The sequence below is a fragment of the Porites lutea genome, chromosome 1 (genome assembly GCF_958299795.1).
Source record: "Porites lutea chromosome 1, jaPorLute2.1, whole genome shotgun sequence".
In the NCBI taxonomy this organism is placed as follows: Eukaryota; Metazoa; Cnidaria; class Anthozoa; order Scleractinia; family Poritidae; genus Porites; species Porites lutea.
Genome location: NC_133201.1, coordinates 10,132,199 through 10,148,727, shown reverse-complemented (window position 1 = coordinate 10,148,727; position 16,529 = coordinate 10,132,199). Strand labels below are relative to the sequence as shown.

At 38.0% G+C, this 16,529-nt stretch overlaps 1 protein-coding gene across 5 annotated transcripts; it reads right to left on the bottom strand.

Annotated features, from left to right (window-relative positions):
• Positions 1 to 1,984: 1,984 nt before the first annotated feature.
• On the bottom strand, positions 1,985 to 11,461 carry LOC140944623 (forkhead box protein L2-like). Of its 5 annotated transcripts, none has more exons than XM_073393745.1 (2): positions 11,412 to 11,461; positions 1,985 to 3,660 (listed from the first exon to the last, which is right to left on the bottom strand). In XM_073393745.1, the coding sequence occupies exon 2, from the start codon at positions 3,612 to 3,614 to the stop codon at positions 2,742 to 2,744; it is 873 nt and encodes a 290-aa protein (XP_073249846.1). In that variant the 5' UTR covers positions 3,615 to 3,660; positions 11,412 to 11,461; the 3' UTR covers positions 1,985 to 2,741. The 5 variants fall into 5 exon arrangements, with proteins under 5 accessions (XP_073249846.1, XP_073249860.1, XP_073249864.1 ...); XM_073393759.1 differs by having other exon boundaries at positions 1,985 to 3,655; positions 11,412 to 11,444; XM_073393763.1 differs by lacking the exon at positions 11,412 to 11,461 and adding an exon at positions 7,772 to 7,951 and having other exon boundaries at positions 1,985 to 3,655.
• Positions 11,462 to 16,529: the final 5,068 nt, after the last annotated feature.

Sequence of the window (16,529 nt, the reverse complement as noted above, 5' to 3'; positions counted from 1 at the left end):
TTTTTGTAAGCTGAAAGGCTTCTTTTAGCCGAGGACTACAATTTCTTTCAAAAACTGTTTTTTTTTTTTTTTTTTCCAGCTAGAGAGTCCTAGAGCAGTGTAAGGGATGAAAATAACACACTAAGACCCCGAAATAATGATATTCTCTGTGCGACGTCTTTGTTTATGTCCCCTGGTAGATAACCTGGAGAAGGTTCAGACTGAAGAGAAATAGAAAATGTATATAACTTCTTTTGTGGGCTCACCAGCTCAGCGGTGATGCTATGATTGAAGCTAGTTTTAAACTATTGGATAGGAACAAGATCTCATATTATCACGCTAGTTTTGGAATAAGAATTTTATTAAAATAGTGATGGATTTACTTTGAAAGCTTCGACACAACGTCGCTAAAACAGAAAGCAATCGACTCTAAATTCAAAATTTGCAAACAACAAAAACGTTTTCGCGTGGCACTTGAGTCCTAAATATGAATCTCCACTTTGCAAAAACATTCCACGTTTTCTTCTTTTTGCTGGGCTAGAAGCCTAGCTTGGCGATCACTACTTACGGTGATTTGAAACTGCCTACAGTGCTCAGACACCCTACAGGGTCAATTCAAAAGCGGCACATCCTCGAATCCATGGAAATGCAATATATCTTTTTAATCAGAAACATTTCCTCTTAATTTCCTTCAGAAATAAGCTTTAGTTTATCACAGCTGTTTCGGAAAGACTTAGATCGGTAAAATTTCCCACCCTAAATTTTTTCAACTGTTCGTCATGCATTTCATAAAAGATCGCATTGTACGGAAGCTGCAAGTCAAAATACAAGTTCACCTGTTACGAGAAAATTCGGCTGTGTATAAATCATATTTTGTTACCGACGCCGATAAGGAGAGCATATTCCCCTTTACAGTTGCATTCAGTTCATACGCAAAGAAGGAGAGAGTTTTTATTCGCACGTGTCTTTCCATGAGATCTTTTGTGCGATTTTGGAGGCGAGCGACCATAAATGATTCTCTTATCTTGCCGATTTGCCTCGGGATATGTGGTTAATTTGAATACAAGAAGTCTTGGCCGGCGATATTCATACATCGCTTAGGTCTACATTCGTATCAAAGTTTCAGCTCTTTAAAAGTTTTGATTTTGATTTTCGTGAAACTAACAACTATCGTGTGGTCATCGGCAGAGATCTGTGTACCGGAATGTAAATTTGATCAAAAATTTTACGCTATTTGACTTGAAAATCACGCGAGATTTTAAAAGCACGCGAAAGCATTATCTCGGTCATGACAACATTTAAAATTGAGTTAACATTGTCAAGTCTCGTGTCCGTTCTAGTCTCCAAATACCCTCTTCTCGCAGTCCAGCTAGTATTTAATTGCCGACTATTTAACAGAAAGTTTGGTTAACAATGAGCGATGGAAAAAGCTTAATTTAATGTCAAAACACCATAAAGTTCAGCGATGGTTTATATTCCGAACGAAAACAAGACCAGTTAATAACAAACTGTGTCTTAGTTTTCTACAGTTTTTTCCCAGCCTATTGGCAGTGCTAGGAGGATTATTACGTTTTGTATTCAAACAAGAGCCGACTTGGAGAATCAATTGCTACGATAAGGCAAATAGTGGGAGGATAATGGAAGAAATAATGAATACTCTGAGATTGGAGGTAACAGTTCTACGACCTACGTCTCAGGTTTCTCAAAAGCGGAGTGTGGTGAATATTTTGACCAGATTTTTGGGAGGCAATAGGAGAAACGCGTCGTTTGTTCTTAATTGTGGTGTCAACGTAAATATTCCTAGCTGACCACATGAAGAAGTCGATGATATTTCGATGAAGGGTACGGTACAAATTTAGTTTGACCTGATGACCCAAAATACAATCCACATCGATTCCCTTTACTTTAAAGCCTTTGAATTATACCAGCAATCACTTATGTGGCTTGAAGGTTTGTTGATTCTGTTATCCCCTTATTTACTCTAGAAAATCAAAACATCCCGATATCCCGGTTAAGAGTTTATTTGCATTGAGGGCATAGAAAAGACACTGATATCGCTGCCTTTGGCAAATAAATTATTTTCACAAAATTGCGATTATGCTGTACTTCCTCGAACGTTTGAATAACCTCCCGTAAAAAATGCTTTATGAAAAGGAAAAAAAAATCAGAATTAGAGTCAAGATCAAAAAACTGGAAAGATAACCTTCAATAATTGTTTCTTGCCTTAAATGTGTTCTGCAAATCGCAGCTCTGAAATTAAATTTCTCTTCGCGTTTGAACTACGCTTAACTACGGCGTTTGACGCCTTTACACTGAACATGTCGTCCTACGCTGATAAAAATTCACAAAAGCGTTTCTAATGTAGTTACAGTTCTGTTGAAATACTTTGAAAATGTGGAAACGGTGCAGTAACAGTAAGAAAAGCCATGTTTTTTTTCTATTTGCGCTCTCTCTCTTTTCTCTGTTTGTAGATAATATAAGATTTAATACAATTTGATTCAGCTCAGCTCTCGACAGGTATTAATCCCAAATACCGTATCATGGGAACCTTTGATTTAATGATTAAAGTAAATATAATACTGAAATATTACATGATCTCTATATTTTTGTAGTGTACACTGTTTATCCTGGTTTGTTGAGGTTTGTTTAGTCTTTCGTAGTGTTATTCACATAGCCAGTCTCGTCCAAGGGTAATTCTCATATGGGCTTCATATAAATAAAATCTCTAGATTGTAGAAATGTTTTGTAGTCATTAACTTCATTCATGATCGTGGCTGCACGTCGAAAGTATGCTTGTCAGGTGGATTCCAATATGGATTGAAATGATGGACTGCAGCAGTGTGATCAGTTTGTCTGCGGCAGCCAACACTGGGCATTCCCATGGCTCCGTAGCCACACTGGTTATTCACAGGGTTCTGGATTTGTGTTGAATACTGCGTACCTGCGTAAGAGCTGACAGGGACTCCGACAGTTGAACCCATTCCCATGTACGGTGCAACTGCATAGCCAGGAGGAACTCTTGAGGTTTGAGGATTGCACGGGTACGAGAGAGGGCCAGTGGGCTGTGCTGTTCGCCAAGTTCCTGCTCCAGCGGGTACGCTCTGAACTTGGTTATACGCCGACCACTTAGGCGCAATGTAGTTACCGTACGCCGTGGCGCGTGGATCTGTCAACATTCCGTTGTGTTGCAAAGTTGGTTGGCGGTAGGGTCTCTTCATGCGGCGACGTCGCCTGTAGTTTCCTTTCTCAAACATATCTTCGCAGGCTGGATCTAAGGTCCAGTAGTTACCTTTTCTTTCCCCGCCGCCTTCTCGAGGCACTTTAATGAAGCATTCGTTCAGTGACAAGTTATGTCTGATAGAGTTCTGCCATCCCTTCTTATTCTTCTCGTAAAATGGAAACTTGTTGATAATGTACTGGTAAATTCCATTCAGGGTTAACCGCTTCTCAGAGGACTCTCGAATCGCCATCGCGATCAGAGCTACGTACGAGTACGGTGGCTTGACATTCGGATCTTTCGTCGAGGTCTCCTTAATTTCGGTTTTCTCAATGTCGCTTGGGCTCGCACTGTCGTCCTCCTTTTTGATTTCCGGTTCGTAGCTGCCTAGCTGCTGCTCGTGGGTTGCTGAGGCCATTTTGCTTGCGTTTGACAGAGTTAATTCTGAAGTGTTGGAGGCTGTTCTGAGGCAATAATATATAAATTAGAAATTCTAAAGACTGTTTGCTGTTTGCTATTCGATTTGGCATTTGATTGGCTCGTCTATTCATTATCTATCACATTCTATAAATATCCTGACATCACGCTATCTTTTGTCCATCGGACCAATCATTACGCCCTTTACAAAGCGTCAATTGGTTCATTTATTTGTCTGGTAGCAATGCGACCACCTACCCCGACAGCTGCTGCTTGTCCGTTTAGGCCCTTAATTGTTTCTATCTATTCACTAGTATTATTATTTACTTCATCTATGCCAAAATTATTTTACTTTACTGTGTACTACTCGCGAGGAGACAAATTCCTTGACTGCCGGCATTTTGTTTTGTATTTACACTAAGGGTGAGAAAATATTTTCCGTTATCAGTCAAGGAGGAGCGAAAAGCGAAACGCTCTTCCCCACACCCATGGTTAACACCTGGTTTGAGACTTCACCAATCAAAGTGAAGCAATTGGCGGATGAAGGGTATTGAAAGGCACAAAGCAATTCACATGTTGTCTAGGCCAAGTGCAAGCTATTTAGCTTTAATTATGCGATGTCGATTTTATTTTTTATTATTACAAAATACCTGCTGAGTTTCTTTTCGCCCGATAATGCTACCCCACGCTGGGCCGCTATACCATGCAAATGCGCGCTCTTCTTTCGCACAAAACAACACCACAAAACGCGAAGACATAAGCGCTTACTTCTCTCCACCTGTGCACACTGAGAGGACAAAACAATCAAGAAGCGCGCGGGAAAAAATTTTATAAGCGAAACTCGACAATCGTACGTTTTTATCGCGCGGATAAACATACTTTATTAGAAATTCTCTGAATTGAATCAACGGGCGACGGTTAAGACGATAGTGGTACGAACTGATAAGCTCAAAGTACTCATTTTGCTGCAGTCAAGAATGACCATAATACAATTACTTCCTCGGTTTTAATTACAGTTTAGAGTAACTGCAGTGTGATAAAACCTCCCAGAAAAGTAAATATCTCGCTACACGCCATTGAATTCCCTCTCGTTGAGTTGATTACAGTATTTGCTGGTACTATTAAGTTTGTGTACATGCAGAATGTTTACTCAGAAGCGTTGTTAAAGATTTATACTAAGTGTAAACAAACAATTTCCAGTTTAGGGGAACATTTCCTTCGAGGGTCTTGCAAGAAAATTCTGTAGTGTCTACAGAGATACGTCTAAACTCTTTGCAGTTCTTTTGTCACCCATCTTTCTCTTCCCTACCCTCCGGAAATCAGCAGCCGTGGTTCTCACATTTTGTCGCATAATCGCCAAATATGAAATTCAAAGGTCAACTTGGTGTTGCAATGACAAAACCGTCTCCTCTGGGCCTTATCTGATCTAGGCAAATTGTTTGTTCTTGTAACTGTACTAGGAAAATATGATCTTTTCTTATACATTTATGTTTGACCCACACAACTGCAAAGGCTATCATTGTTTCCCTTCTCAAATGGAGGAAGACAGCTGCAGAATTTTTTTCGAATAAAACTTTGGATAGCACGCCAATTTTCTAAATCACGCGATAACTCGTTAAATCAAGAAGAGGTTCGCTGACATTGATTTAGATCCGATGGTACCGAAATAATTGTTAACCCAATGATTTTTAACATAAGTGCGTACATGTTTATACATTCGCAGATTCAATTACCTTCGTTCAGTGACTTCGGAACTTCTTTCTCATAAAATATCTCTCTAATCCCGTCAAGTTTCGCTAACGTAAGGCGACTCCGATATATTTAACCCGCGTAGTTAACCTTGACATAAGTCTGGAATCTGTTTAAAGAAAGAAATGGGGTTTCTCTGATATTTTCGCCACGGGTTGTTCTCCTACTGTCCTCGCTAGACATAATTGTTTCTAGATTTGAGCACCGTGATTGGTCATACTTCAATTTATTGCCCTATTATTTACATTCGAAACAACAGTTGCCCTGGCTCGCGTGCTAGTTAATTGAAATTTGCTTGTTGTTCAAGTTAGTGTATTTACACGCGCCAAGTCGAACCAGGCATCGAACGCCAGCACTTTATTAGCTAGGCAAACACCTCTTGTAGCTGTATTTCTCTGGTCTACGTTCGTGTAATCCGGTTGAGAAAAGCGATGACAGAAATCCGCGGAAGTTTATCAGTTAACCCGCTGTTTCTGTTTACCGAGGTAATCCAAATTTCACCACTGGATAGCGATTATGTATACGCAACGTTTATTGCATCTACGGTTTCGACAAGCCTCGCGAACTGACAGCTTTGCCCTTGGCGGGAACGCCATAATTAAGTGACAAGCGTGTGAATTGATGGGATTCCGCAAAATCTCCACGCACTTTTATGATGTCTGATTCCATTAGCTACTGCCAAAAATCACTTTGCATGTAGGTGTAGAGACTTTGAGAGCTATTTTCGGCTTTTAGTCGGGTGCGTTTGATCACAGGAAGTAAGTGAAATGTTTATACGCTTTCATTGTTTTTGCTGTTAAGGTTACTTAGGGGCTTTATTCAGAAACAATATTCCAAAGACGTTGCAAGACCTCATTATTTCGACAACACCAATGGTAAGAATCAGGTGTTGGCTATTAATGAGCCTTAACCTCGGGAACACCGCCTCCTTACAAAGAGCTTATGCTCACACGTCAATAACCGCTCGAATGCGGTTCATTCTCTTATCTCAGTTTCTTGAAAGTTCAAATTAAATGTCAGTTAATCTCGATGCGGATTCGCTCACACGCAGAGGTGTCGTAGACACAACTGGTGAAAGTAATCGCCGTTAAGCTTGTTTGTTTAGACAAGAGAGCAATCTTAATGTCATTCAACGCGTTATTTCCTCGTCACATTCTCTTGTCAACCGCCGGTGAAGTCCATTCGTTTTCACAGAGCTTTTAAATCGTTATAGTTCTCCCCTACGCTGCTGTGTGACAATTGCGAAAAAAAAAACGTGTTCGACCCCATCAATCATGGACGACCCCTGCTTAGAGTTTGATGAAACTCGACCAGCTTTCCACTGCATCAAATTTGAAATGCAGAGGAAGGCAACCGATTTAAAGGATAAGCTGAACATATTTACGGTTATGTGCGATTTTTCGCTACCGTTTCAGTCTATGAATTTTTTTAATCCACTTGCTTTTTTAGACATATTTGCATATGTTTCTCTCCCCATTTATCTCCAGTTTTGAAAACAAACATACAAAACACAACTATAAGCGAGATACTGTGCTTGGATCAATATCTTTGCGACAAAATATCTATGTGCTAGATGGACAAGCCGTTTAGTAATCATGATTTGTGTCAATTTTAATTCACATTTATTATAAACACGCGTCAAGTAAGCCTTACTTATCCATTGTTTCGACTGAAAATCAAGAACAATCCTCAAACAGGTACGTGAATCGTTGCTTACATAAAAAATGGTGGCCGCTTTCTTGAGTAAACCAATAGGCTCTTAAGTAAATAAAGAACGCTACATTGCTACTAAATTGTTTTGATTTAACCTCAGTCTATCGGCAATAACCCGTGTAAGTATACGACTAAACAAAGAGTTTGTTTACAAACACAATTTCCTGCTCTTAAAAACCTTCATCCAACGCTTCGTGAGGTTTCTGTGAGAAGAAAAGACTGCGGTTTGCGTTTAATATTATTTTCAATGTCCTTTCATTTTCTTAAAATAGTTATATCAGTAATTTCTTTTGTTGTTTTTATACTAGTATGCTAGATTGTAAGATACCGTTATAGCTATTGTTGACTCCTGAGTGTACCACTACTCAATGGCCTGTAAAATCTTTACACTTCGAGGCCCAAATATATATAAAAAAATACTGTGGGGAAATTTGTCCACCAAAGCAGCTCATTCTACTTGGGACATCATAGCTTTATCATGTGATTTCAGAATATCAGGGTTTGCATCTGGACAAAGTTATCTTCCTGATTATTTTTTTTTTCTTCACTCGAGTCTTCTGTAATTGAAAACGCGATGATGATGCGAAATGATATTCTCCGGAAATTGAATCTGTTCAGCTTGGGGGAAATCTCCAGAGGTTCAACTTCTAAGTCTGAGAGCGTTCGTTATCTACACACGCAACGGTACTCACTCACCTACATGTAGGTATTGTCAAATAGCAGACCCCAACATCTTGACTGACCTTAGACAACGATAACTCGAGAGACTTATAGTTTCCTTCAATAACTCCAGCCTTCTCGTATCGATAAATAATTCACAACCCCATAAACGTTGGTTTCTTGTGATGGAGGTCTCTAAGGCCCAACAGTTTCTTATTAACTACCGGTCAATAACGACAGCCTCGCCACCGAAGATGCCATTGTACATTGTTTTAGGCGTGAACTTCCGACCCGTCGAAGTGTTTATTTCAAAACTGTAGAGAACCCGCTTGTTTGTAGACAGTTCCCCATTGAGAGCATCCTCGGAGTGTTTTAAAGTCGATCATGTCCCACCTAGGTTTATTCTAAGAACAAGGAACCGCCTGAATTTCGAGAATTTCTCACTGTCTACTTTCACTGTGTCACGCTGTCACGCAAAATTACTTTGCCTTATTGTGTTTTTAAAACAAGTCAATTAGCCTGTTGATTGCAAATTGTATTTTTGTAAGAACTGTATTACACATAAAACTTGAAATCGAAGAGGCTGTGTTGTCTTAGTAAATAGAAAATTGGACCGATACACTTCAGAAACATACGCATACTTCTTTGACCTTGGCAAAAGAAACGTTTTGCTGTGGGTGTTCTAATTTTGGCGAGATCTCTAATGTAGAGAAAAACTTGAGGGAGGTGTACTGTCTAAAATGTGTCTGTCTTTCGTCTTATTATGTTTACTCTTACCTAGCGCTAATCTTAGATGTCATTACCCCTTATCTCCTTCCCATGAAAAGATTTATGTGTGAGCCGATTCCTACAAAAAGGGTGAAAATGAGCTGTTGACGCAGCTACTAATAGCTTGTTTCCTTGCCTTATCTATCACCTATTAGAGGATTATCAATCCTTATCACCGTCTCCTTGTTTGTTTATTTCAAGGGAATTCATTATGTTAACGCCAATTTTAAAGGAAGCCAGATGGCCAGTTAACAATATCGAACCACATACAACTTAAAGCAAAATAAATAGCGATGTCAAACTCTCCAAGATGTACCGTTGCTTCGTACTTTCAAGCATTTGAATACTGCATACTGAAATTGTTCGCTATTCGAAGCATCCACAGACATATGATGTGCCAAATATTTTGGCTGGGTTTGCGTCAAGATAAATATTTTCGTTTTGGGTTCCAATCTCAACAATGCAATCGGTCAGTGAGGGCAAGAACAAAAGAATTAACATCAACATAGCAAAACATCCCTGACAAGTGTCCGATAAGGTAAAATCTTTGGCTAATCCCCTTTCTCTAAAATTAAACCTTAAAACTTTAAGTGTTCCTCAATTGTCGAAACTCCTGAGTTGTTAGCATTTAATTGTACGTTCTTCTGCAGGAGAAATAGGCTTTTGGTGGTATCAATTAGAGCTGGAAATGTTTTCGGGTACTAAACTGGTTTAAAAATGCCAGAGCAAAAAAATCTTCTACTATCTTTTTGGCTTTTAGTAAAATATGCTTTTGCACAGATGTGAAAACTAAAACAACCAGAAATCAGAATAGTTCCTAACCAGTAATCATTTTGTTACACTGTAAATTTAACGCTTTTCTTCACTTTTAGTGTTTTAGTGCAAAGTCCAATTTGCAGTAGATTAGATTCTTGTACAAAAGAATCTAATCAAGATTCCCTCTGAAGGTCTCAAGTGATTTCCCGCTCCCACGCAAGTTTCCGGTCATGATATCGGAGTTATGTACCCTACAAGTCATGATAAGCGTCATGATAAGCTTCGCACTTGAGAATGTTCTTTTACGCTCAGTAGACAGCTATAGAAAACAATGCCTGAACCGGTCAAGAGATAAACTTGCTGCAAGTCAACAAGGCCAAGTACTCTAAAAACAATAGGAAGTAGCACTAGCTCTTGAATTGTATTCAATCTCAACACTGCCTCTTCAAAGGTGTCATTGTTCTTTTGGTTTCAAATAGGTGTGCCACGATTGTTCGGCTCAAATAGCAAAGCAGTGCTAATTTTTCCCACGGTAAAATTTCAATACCTGGTACGTGTAAAACAATTGAGGAACCAAAAGCTGAATTAAATTCCATAAGCAGTTCATTACTTAACGGGGCGGGCTAATTAAAACTGTGTAATAACAATTTTGTCTCGAACTTCGTAGTTCAGTAATTCACAGATTTAAAGAATGTTACTTCACACCTCGCCTGTGTTTGGCTGGGTACGTAATGATGAAGGAAGGAACTACTTCAGTCAAACAATGTCAAAACAAAAGGATTATTGAAGATGTTAAAAGCTCGCACGCTTTTTATCCATTATAATCCCTTTCAGTCCAATTTATAATCAAAACGCTTTCAGCCTGTTAACAACGCAAACAGCTGATTACTGCCAAACAGGTGCGAGAGCGCTACGGTGTACTTTGTAGTACATGCTTTAAGGCGAACTGTATTGTTCATGAGAGTTTCTGAACACGCAGCACGCTGTACAATTAGTTCAAATCCATAGCTCCATTGTTTTCTTTGTTTTATGTTTCAAGAGTTGCCGGCTGTGGCTGGCTTCCACTTGGTGCATTTATTACGCTTGGCAGAAAAGCTCAGTGTATAAGTAACATAACTGTGTCGCACGGTCCTCGTTTTGGGCGCTTCTCCTCAGGCACGCCGTAAAGTTAACACTTTTTTTTTGTTTCTGACTTATGTAATATTCCATACCTTTCTTGATCGTTAACTAAAGAACAGTTTTACCTTGTAGTCGATTTGGGTGCTTTAGCACTAATTTTACGCCCTTGTTTTGTCGCAAAGCCGTTGTGGTTTCTTACTGCAAATCGATCATTCATGAAGAAGTTTGTTATTCTTCATAGCCAAGGCTTAATATAGGTTTTAATCTTTTGGTAGCAATTTTACTTAACAGTGAAATACACCTGTAAGATGACTGTTTTATGGGGGAATTCGATTTCACTTATAACTTTCTGCTTCGCGTTTTCGCCCTTAATTGGGAGTGATATCCGCGTTCCACGTGAAGGAGTTGGTCAATAATTAATTAGTTGATGAGCAGTAATTCCACGAAACCAACAAACTGGTAGATAAACGTCCAAAGCCAATGGCTTTACGAATTCAACTATTTATTATGATTGGAAGACACGTCATTATTAGAGAAATAACCTTTTTGACGCAGGCCAGTAGTTAATTTGAAAGTTTTAAACTTATCACAGCAAAAGACTTTTTTTTCGCATTTACAGCTTACTCAATTTTCCCAGTATAGTCACAATCCCTAAAGTCAATTGGTTTTCTTGTTTTCGACTGGTTTTCACTTCAAATCTGTAAGCCACGAGATTTTTCGTAAAATGATTTACATGGAAAGAAACCGTTACCTTGTAGGTTTTTACTGATATATAAAAAAGGTATTCGCTTTGCCAAGCTACCAAGGATTACCATGTTTGATAACAAAGCGAGTTTTTCTCAAATATTTCTTGTTAGCGCCTAGGGTAGATTAAACTGTTTCCAATATAGTCGAGTAAATAGATCCGCAACGGGAAAATATATTGACTGTATTTACGTTTGAAAGATAAACAATCCAAGACAAATAATTACTCTTAATCCTAACCAGACATACGTTTTAGTTTTATACCTTCGTGATGCAAACGAGAACTTACCTGGAACGATTTTCGAGCTTGTACTTCTCCGGCTAGAAGGCTAGCAGAAGTGACAACTGAATAGGCACTTTGCCTCCTTAAATCAAAGTTGATTAAATATTTATACTTTTGAAATATTTGATATCGTTTTAAAGGTATTTTATTTGTACAAACATTCATGCAATAGTCATGCGTTTTCGGTGCGTTTCCCCGCGGCTTATGTAAACATAATACAAAATTAACCTCAAGAACAGGGATTCTTTTCAAATTCATTTCCTCCTTTTTCCCTGAAAACAATGGATCACGGTCAAAATTTGATGCGCGTTGTACACTTGTTTGTCATTGATGTAACAAGAATTCAATCGACGCGAGCAAGGTTTGCCGGTCTTTTGAATTTACCAAGTAAGCGTCTTACACACTGTCTCATTTCTTGAAGCTAGGAACTGTTTTCCTACCCTTCAGTTACTCTGAGTTCTTTTTCACACGTCCAGAGAAAAAAGGCACCAGAAGCCCTCCTTTAGTACCTGTTTGTTTCAAGCTGTGTTTTTAAATTAGATTTTGTTTAATTTCTATTGTTGAAAAACTTGTTGAGCTATACGCAGATACTTAACGAAGTTGGGCAGAGGTTTATGTTGAATATCTTCTCAAGAGTACGATGAATCTCTTAAAACCACAGACACACAAACAAAGAATGAATATTGTTGCTGAGAACGTAAAGTTCAAGTCCTCCTTTGGTAGGTTGTTTATGTCTCCTTCTTGCCCGATTCCATGGTTTTCCTTGATACATATACAATATTAATATGTTTTTCGATTGCTGGTGTCTGGTTCACAGAGGTCTTTGTTAAGATTAAGTCTCCTTACATGTCCAATTTTACGTTCTTTGGCTTTCTAAACCTTTTGTGTTTCATTTCTTGTCATTTGCCGCAAAAGTTCGAGGAAACCATCTTCACAGTGCGTCGATGTTTGACAAGAGGCACACCCTCCCATCTCTTTATTGTTTCTTAAACATATTAGTATTTATTCTTAAAATTAAGTAAACGCACTGATTCAACAAACCCATGGTTCCTTGAGCTTCCCTTAGGAGTCCTAATTATAGTTATGGATACCATTTTTCTTAGAGTTTTTCTAAACTAAACCCCTATTACACGTGAGGGCTAACTAAATGATAATTGCGTAAGTCACACAGACACGGAACGGGAGGCGAGGCGTTAAATTTGGTGTTTTTTTCTCTCAAGTCGTTTTTTTTTTTTCTAATAAAGACAAAGTCCCTTTTATGTTTCTTAGGTGCCATGTAATGTAAACCTTTGCGTAATTTTGTTCAAACAATGTTTTGGGTGTAGCTCCCTTCTAGTAGTATTTCGAGGGAACTGCGGCGCAATTGCCAGATTAGTCCATTCAAAAGTGCAACTGCTTGGGTTATATGCACTAAATCTGCCATTTTGACTTGACTAATAGGTTAATTACTCTGATTTTTAACACACTCATTTTCATGGAAGAAGCCATTATTCTCTCCCGCAAACACGCTTCAGTTGTTAGTGCTAACAATAGGAGGGTGGCTTCGTTTCTGACGCTTTGGTCTTAATTTAAGGCAAGCAATGATTCAATTTTGGCAAAATTAAATATCAAAATATTAATCTATTCTCGCAAACAAAAGCACTCTGTTTTCTCTGCATTATTTTGTCGAATCTTGTACATTTTGTTTTTACTACGTAAAGGCTTGGTACACTCTCAGTTTCCAAGATACAGATCTTGTTGTAGTCAAAGTTTGTCGTGTTTTGTGAAAAAATATCGTCCTCTTGACCTGTAGCGTGTTTATTTTCATCAGCACTGATTTCCAAAATGTTTGAAAAAAATAATAATTGCAAATTTAAGCCACAGAATTTCAACATCCGGCTCCATGTGTTTTACTAACGCTGAGGTGCAGTGAAGTGGGTCAATGTCACCTATTTTTGGTTAGTGTACAGGTGGGAATTATCAAAATCTACCTTGTTTCAAGCGAATTTCCCATCGCATCATCTTTTGTCGTATTGTTTCAGGTATATTTAGGAAAATGTTTATAAAATCATTTCCATGACCTGTTTATGATATGGTTGTCGTAAGGAAAATCCAAGTTGTTTTCGTTTCGCTCGAGCACAGTTGGATCGTGCAAAGGAATTATCGTTACTCACTTAAGAAAGAAAACCCTAACATTATGTCGATGTCATTTAAATTAGAGACTCTCGATCCTTGGTTGCTAACCCTTTAGGTGGCAAGATGATCAAACATTGTTTCCTTTATTTGTTATTTTGCATGCGTTTCCTTACTGAGACACAACATATTCATGTGCTTCTTGCACATTTATAGCTCAAAAAATCAATTTCTTATCTATCTTTATCTTGGTCTTGGTTTTTGAGAATTACCACGCTTTTCTGATTCATAGTCAAGTTTATCTCAGTTAATACTTGTAAAATTAACTTATTTAAAATCCTTTTTTTGCAGAATGGAACATGCGGTTATTTTATTTCTTGTGGGTAAAGATTCTTGGTGTTTTATTATAAAACCGTCGGGGAACCGCGGACAAGGTCCATACAAAGGGAAAATAAATTCCACAGTTACATTTTTAGATTATATGTGATGTCTATGTTGAAACTTAACAGCAAAACAGTTTGTTCTTTGATGCAATTAAAAAGACATTTACTGAAACAAACTCGCAATAATATGTTTTCGATATTTTGAAAATAGAGCAATAAAATTTTCAAAACGGCACAACAGATTTTTAGTATGGTTTTGCATCTTGGTAACAACTGTAGCACAATATCTTTATTGCTTGCAAAACCTAAATAGCGAAACGAGACGTTCATAAATAAAATGTTTATCGCGCGTTCTGGCTGTCTATAAGTGACGTTTTTCGTCCACAGTTAGAAATTGTGTTCTAAACTACATCAACTGAGAGACAATATATTATACATCCAAAAAAATAATGGTAAATGAATAAATGCGATTCTATGTGTTTTAGTTTCAATAAGTGTTGTAAGTAAACCTAACTGACCGGACACCGTTTCCTTAAAACTCACGCGTCGCACCCTATAAGAAACCATTTTGGCCTTCCTAATCGACTTTCTGTGTTAAACGAAAGCAATTTTGGTTTGTTTTCTGCTGCAACCACAAGTAAGCCCTCTATAGTTTGGATTATCCTATCAACGGGATGTTTCTTATCTACACCAGATTGGTTGTTTTCAAAACTCCTACTGCCCAGTTGATTTTAATGCAATGATTATATCCGGGAGAGATTAGCTGTTTAGACTAAACTGTCCCCTTTGACTGAGGTATATGAGGGGCCCTATTTTATCGAGTTCCTTTGCTGGTCCTTAAGTTTTAAGTAGCTCAGAAAATCCTGAGTTTCACCCTTAAAGCTCCTGGCTACAAATCAACTGCAAAGACGCTATTGTTATAGACTCCATGAGATCGTGGACTTAAGTTAAGCCGCCATTTTGCTTTCGATTTTGTAAAGTTAGAGGTGACCTGTTTTTCTTTCATAATTTGATTTGATTTGATATGATTTTCATATGCTCTCGTTTAAGCTTATAACATTGCTTGTTCTTTGACTGGATGTCCATTCACTCCTTTATCCCCTAGCTGTTGAGGCAGGATTTGCATTTAAATTATCCTGCTTGGCCTTAAAATGAATCAGAAATGTTCGTATTCAGATAACAATCTACGTGGTCACTGAAGCTATATGTCTCTCCTCTTATTTGGGATTAAATTAGTCCTTTATAAATAAATGTTTCCACGGGATAGTCAAATAAAACTTACTAGAACATCAATTAAACAGTTTTTTTGTCTTCGTAACTTTAGAAACAAGAATTTTCGTTACATTTTTTCCTTTAATTTCTCATGACCTACAGCCTCCACGGTCTTTTCTATGTAAAACATAGAAAGAAAGCTGTAGATAATGTTTCATACTGTGTAGATACATAGTTCATTGCAGTTGATTGCGTTTCAGGGATGTTTAGATTTACAGAGATAAATGTTTTGAATTCCTGGGGTGTTACCTGCCTATTGTTTAGTCATTACCCACGTTTTCTTGTATGTAGCTCTAACGAAACGTGATCATAAAACGTATGCTTCTTTTAAACTGCTTCCTTGAGAACAATCCTCACTGGAAGAAAATATTTCAATTTTTTTTTCTTTATTCAATTTTTCCCTTTGCAAAAGAGATAACGAGCTCCTCGACTTTCGTGATCAGTTCTGAAAGAATAGTATTACAATTACTACGTACACTTAATCAAAATTCTTGTTGTCTTTGAATTTGAAGTAGTAGTCTCAGTTTTTCAGTTGTGTAGACACCTGTCAAGGTATCTCTTAATTATCCGTTCTGCTCCATAATAGTGCCGTGAAACGAATTGGAGGCGTGCCAGAGTTTGTTTCTGGTGGCTGACTTTGGATATGTAACTAACACCTTAGCTCTCGGGAGTGCCAATATCAAACTGGCCAAACTTACAGTTTTCTTTATTTAATGTACTGAAAAACATAGGAAGCACATTGAAAGAACCACTAAAGACTGTTCAAATGAACAGTTATATAACACTATGGGAGTTCCTCTCTAGTCATGGCTACACTACTATGGTACCTATGTCTATTATTTACCCTGGCTTAAAACAAAATTGTCACCAAGATCTAGTTCTAATTGGAAATTCAGCTCAAGTGGTTTTGTCAGTGACTTATTCTTGCTAAGAAGTAACCGTAACGGTAATACTAAAAGCACTGTTGAAAAGTATCTTTCTTAAACGGGTATAAATGTTTGACGTAGACTAAAACTGCAACGAAAGATCTGGCCAGCGTTCATCATAATTGGCCAAATTACTTGGAGAAAAACAATCAGTGGAAAAATGCTGTTAACTGGAAAACTGCACCTGAAAATCATTTGGAAGCCAATGAATATTGTGTAGGACTGAAACTGGCGTAGCAGAATGTTTTGAAACAAAAGAAGACCAATAAACGTGAGTTTTCTAACTAATCGATTAGCAGGAAGAAGCGGTCTAATTCATCATTGTCAAACCGGGGTTAGCCAAACTGGAGATGCCTTTGAATGAAGTTCTATTAAACGTGTTCTGGACTCTGATCTAATTGGTCCTCGCAGTTAACTTTTACCTTTAAAGT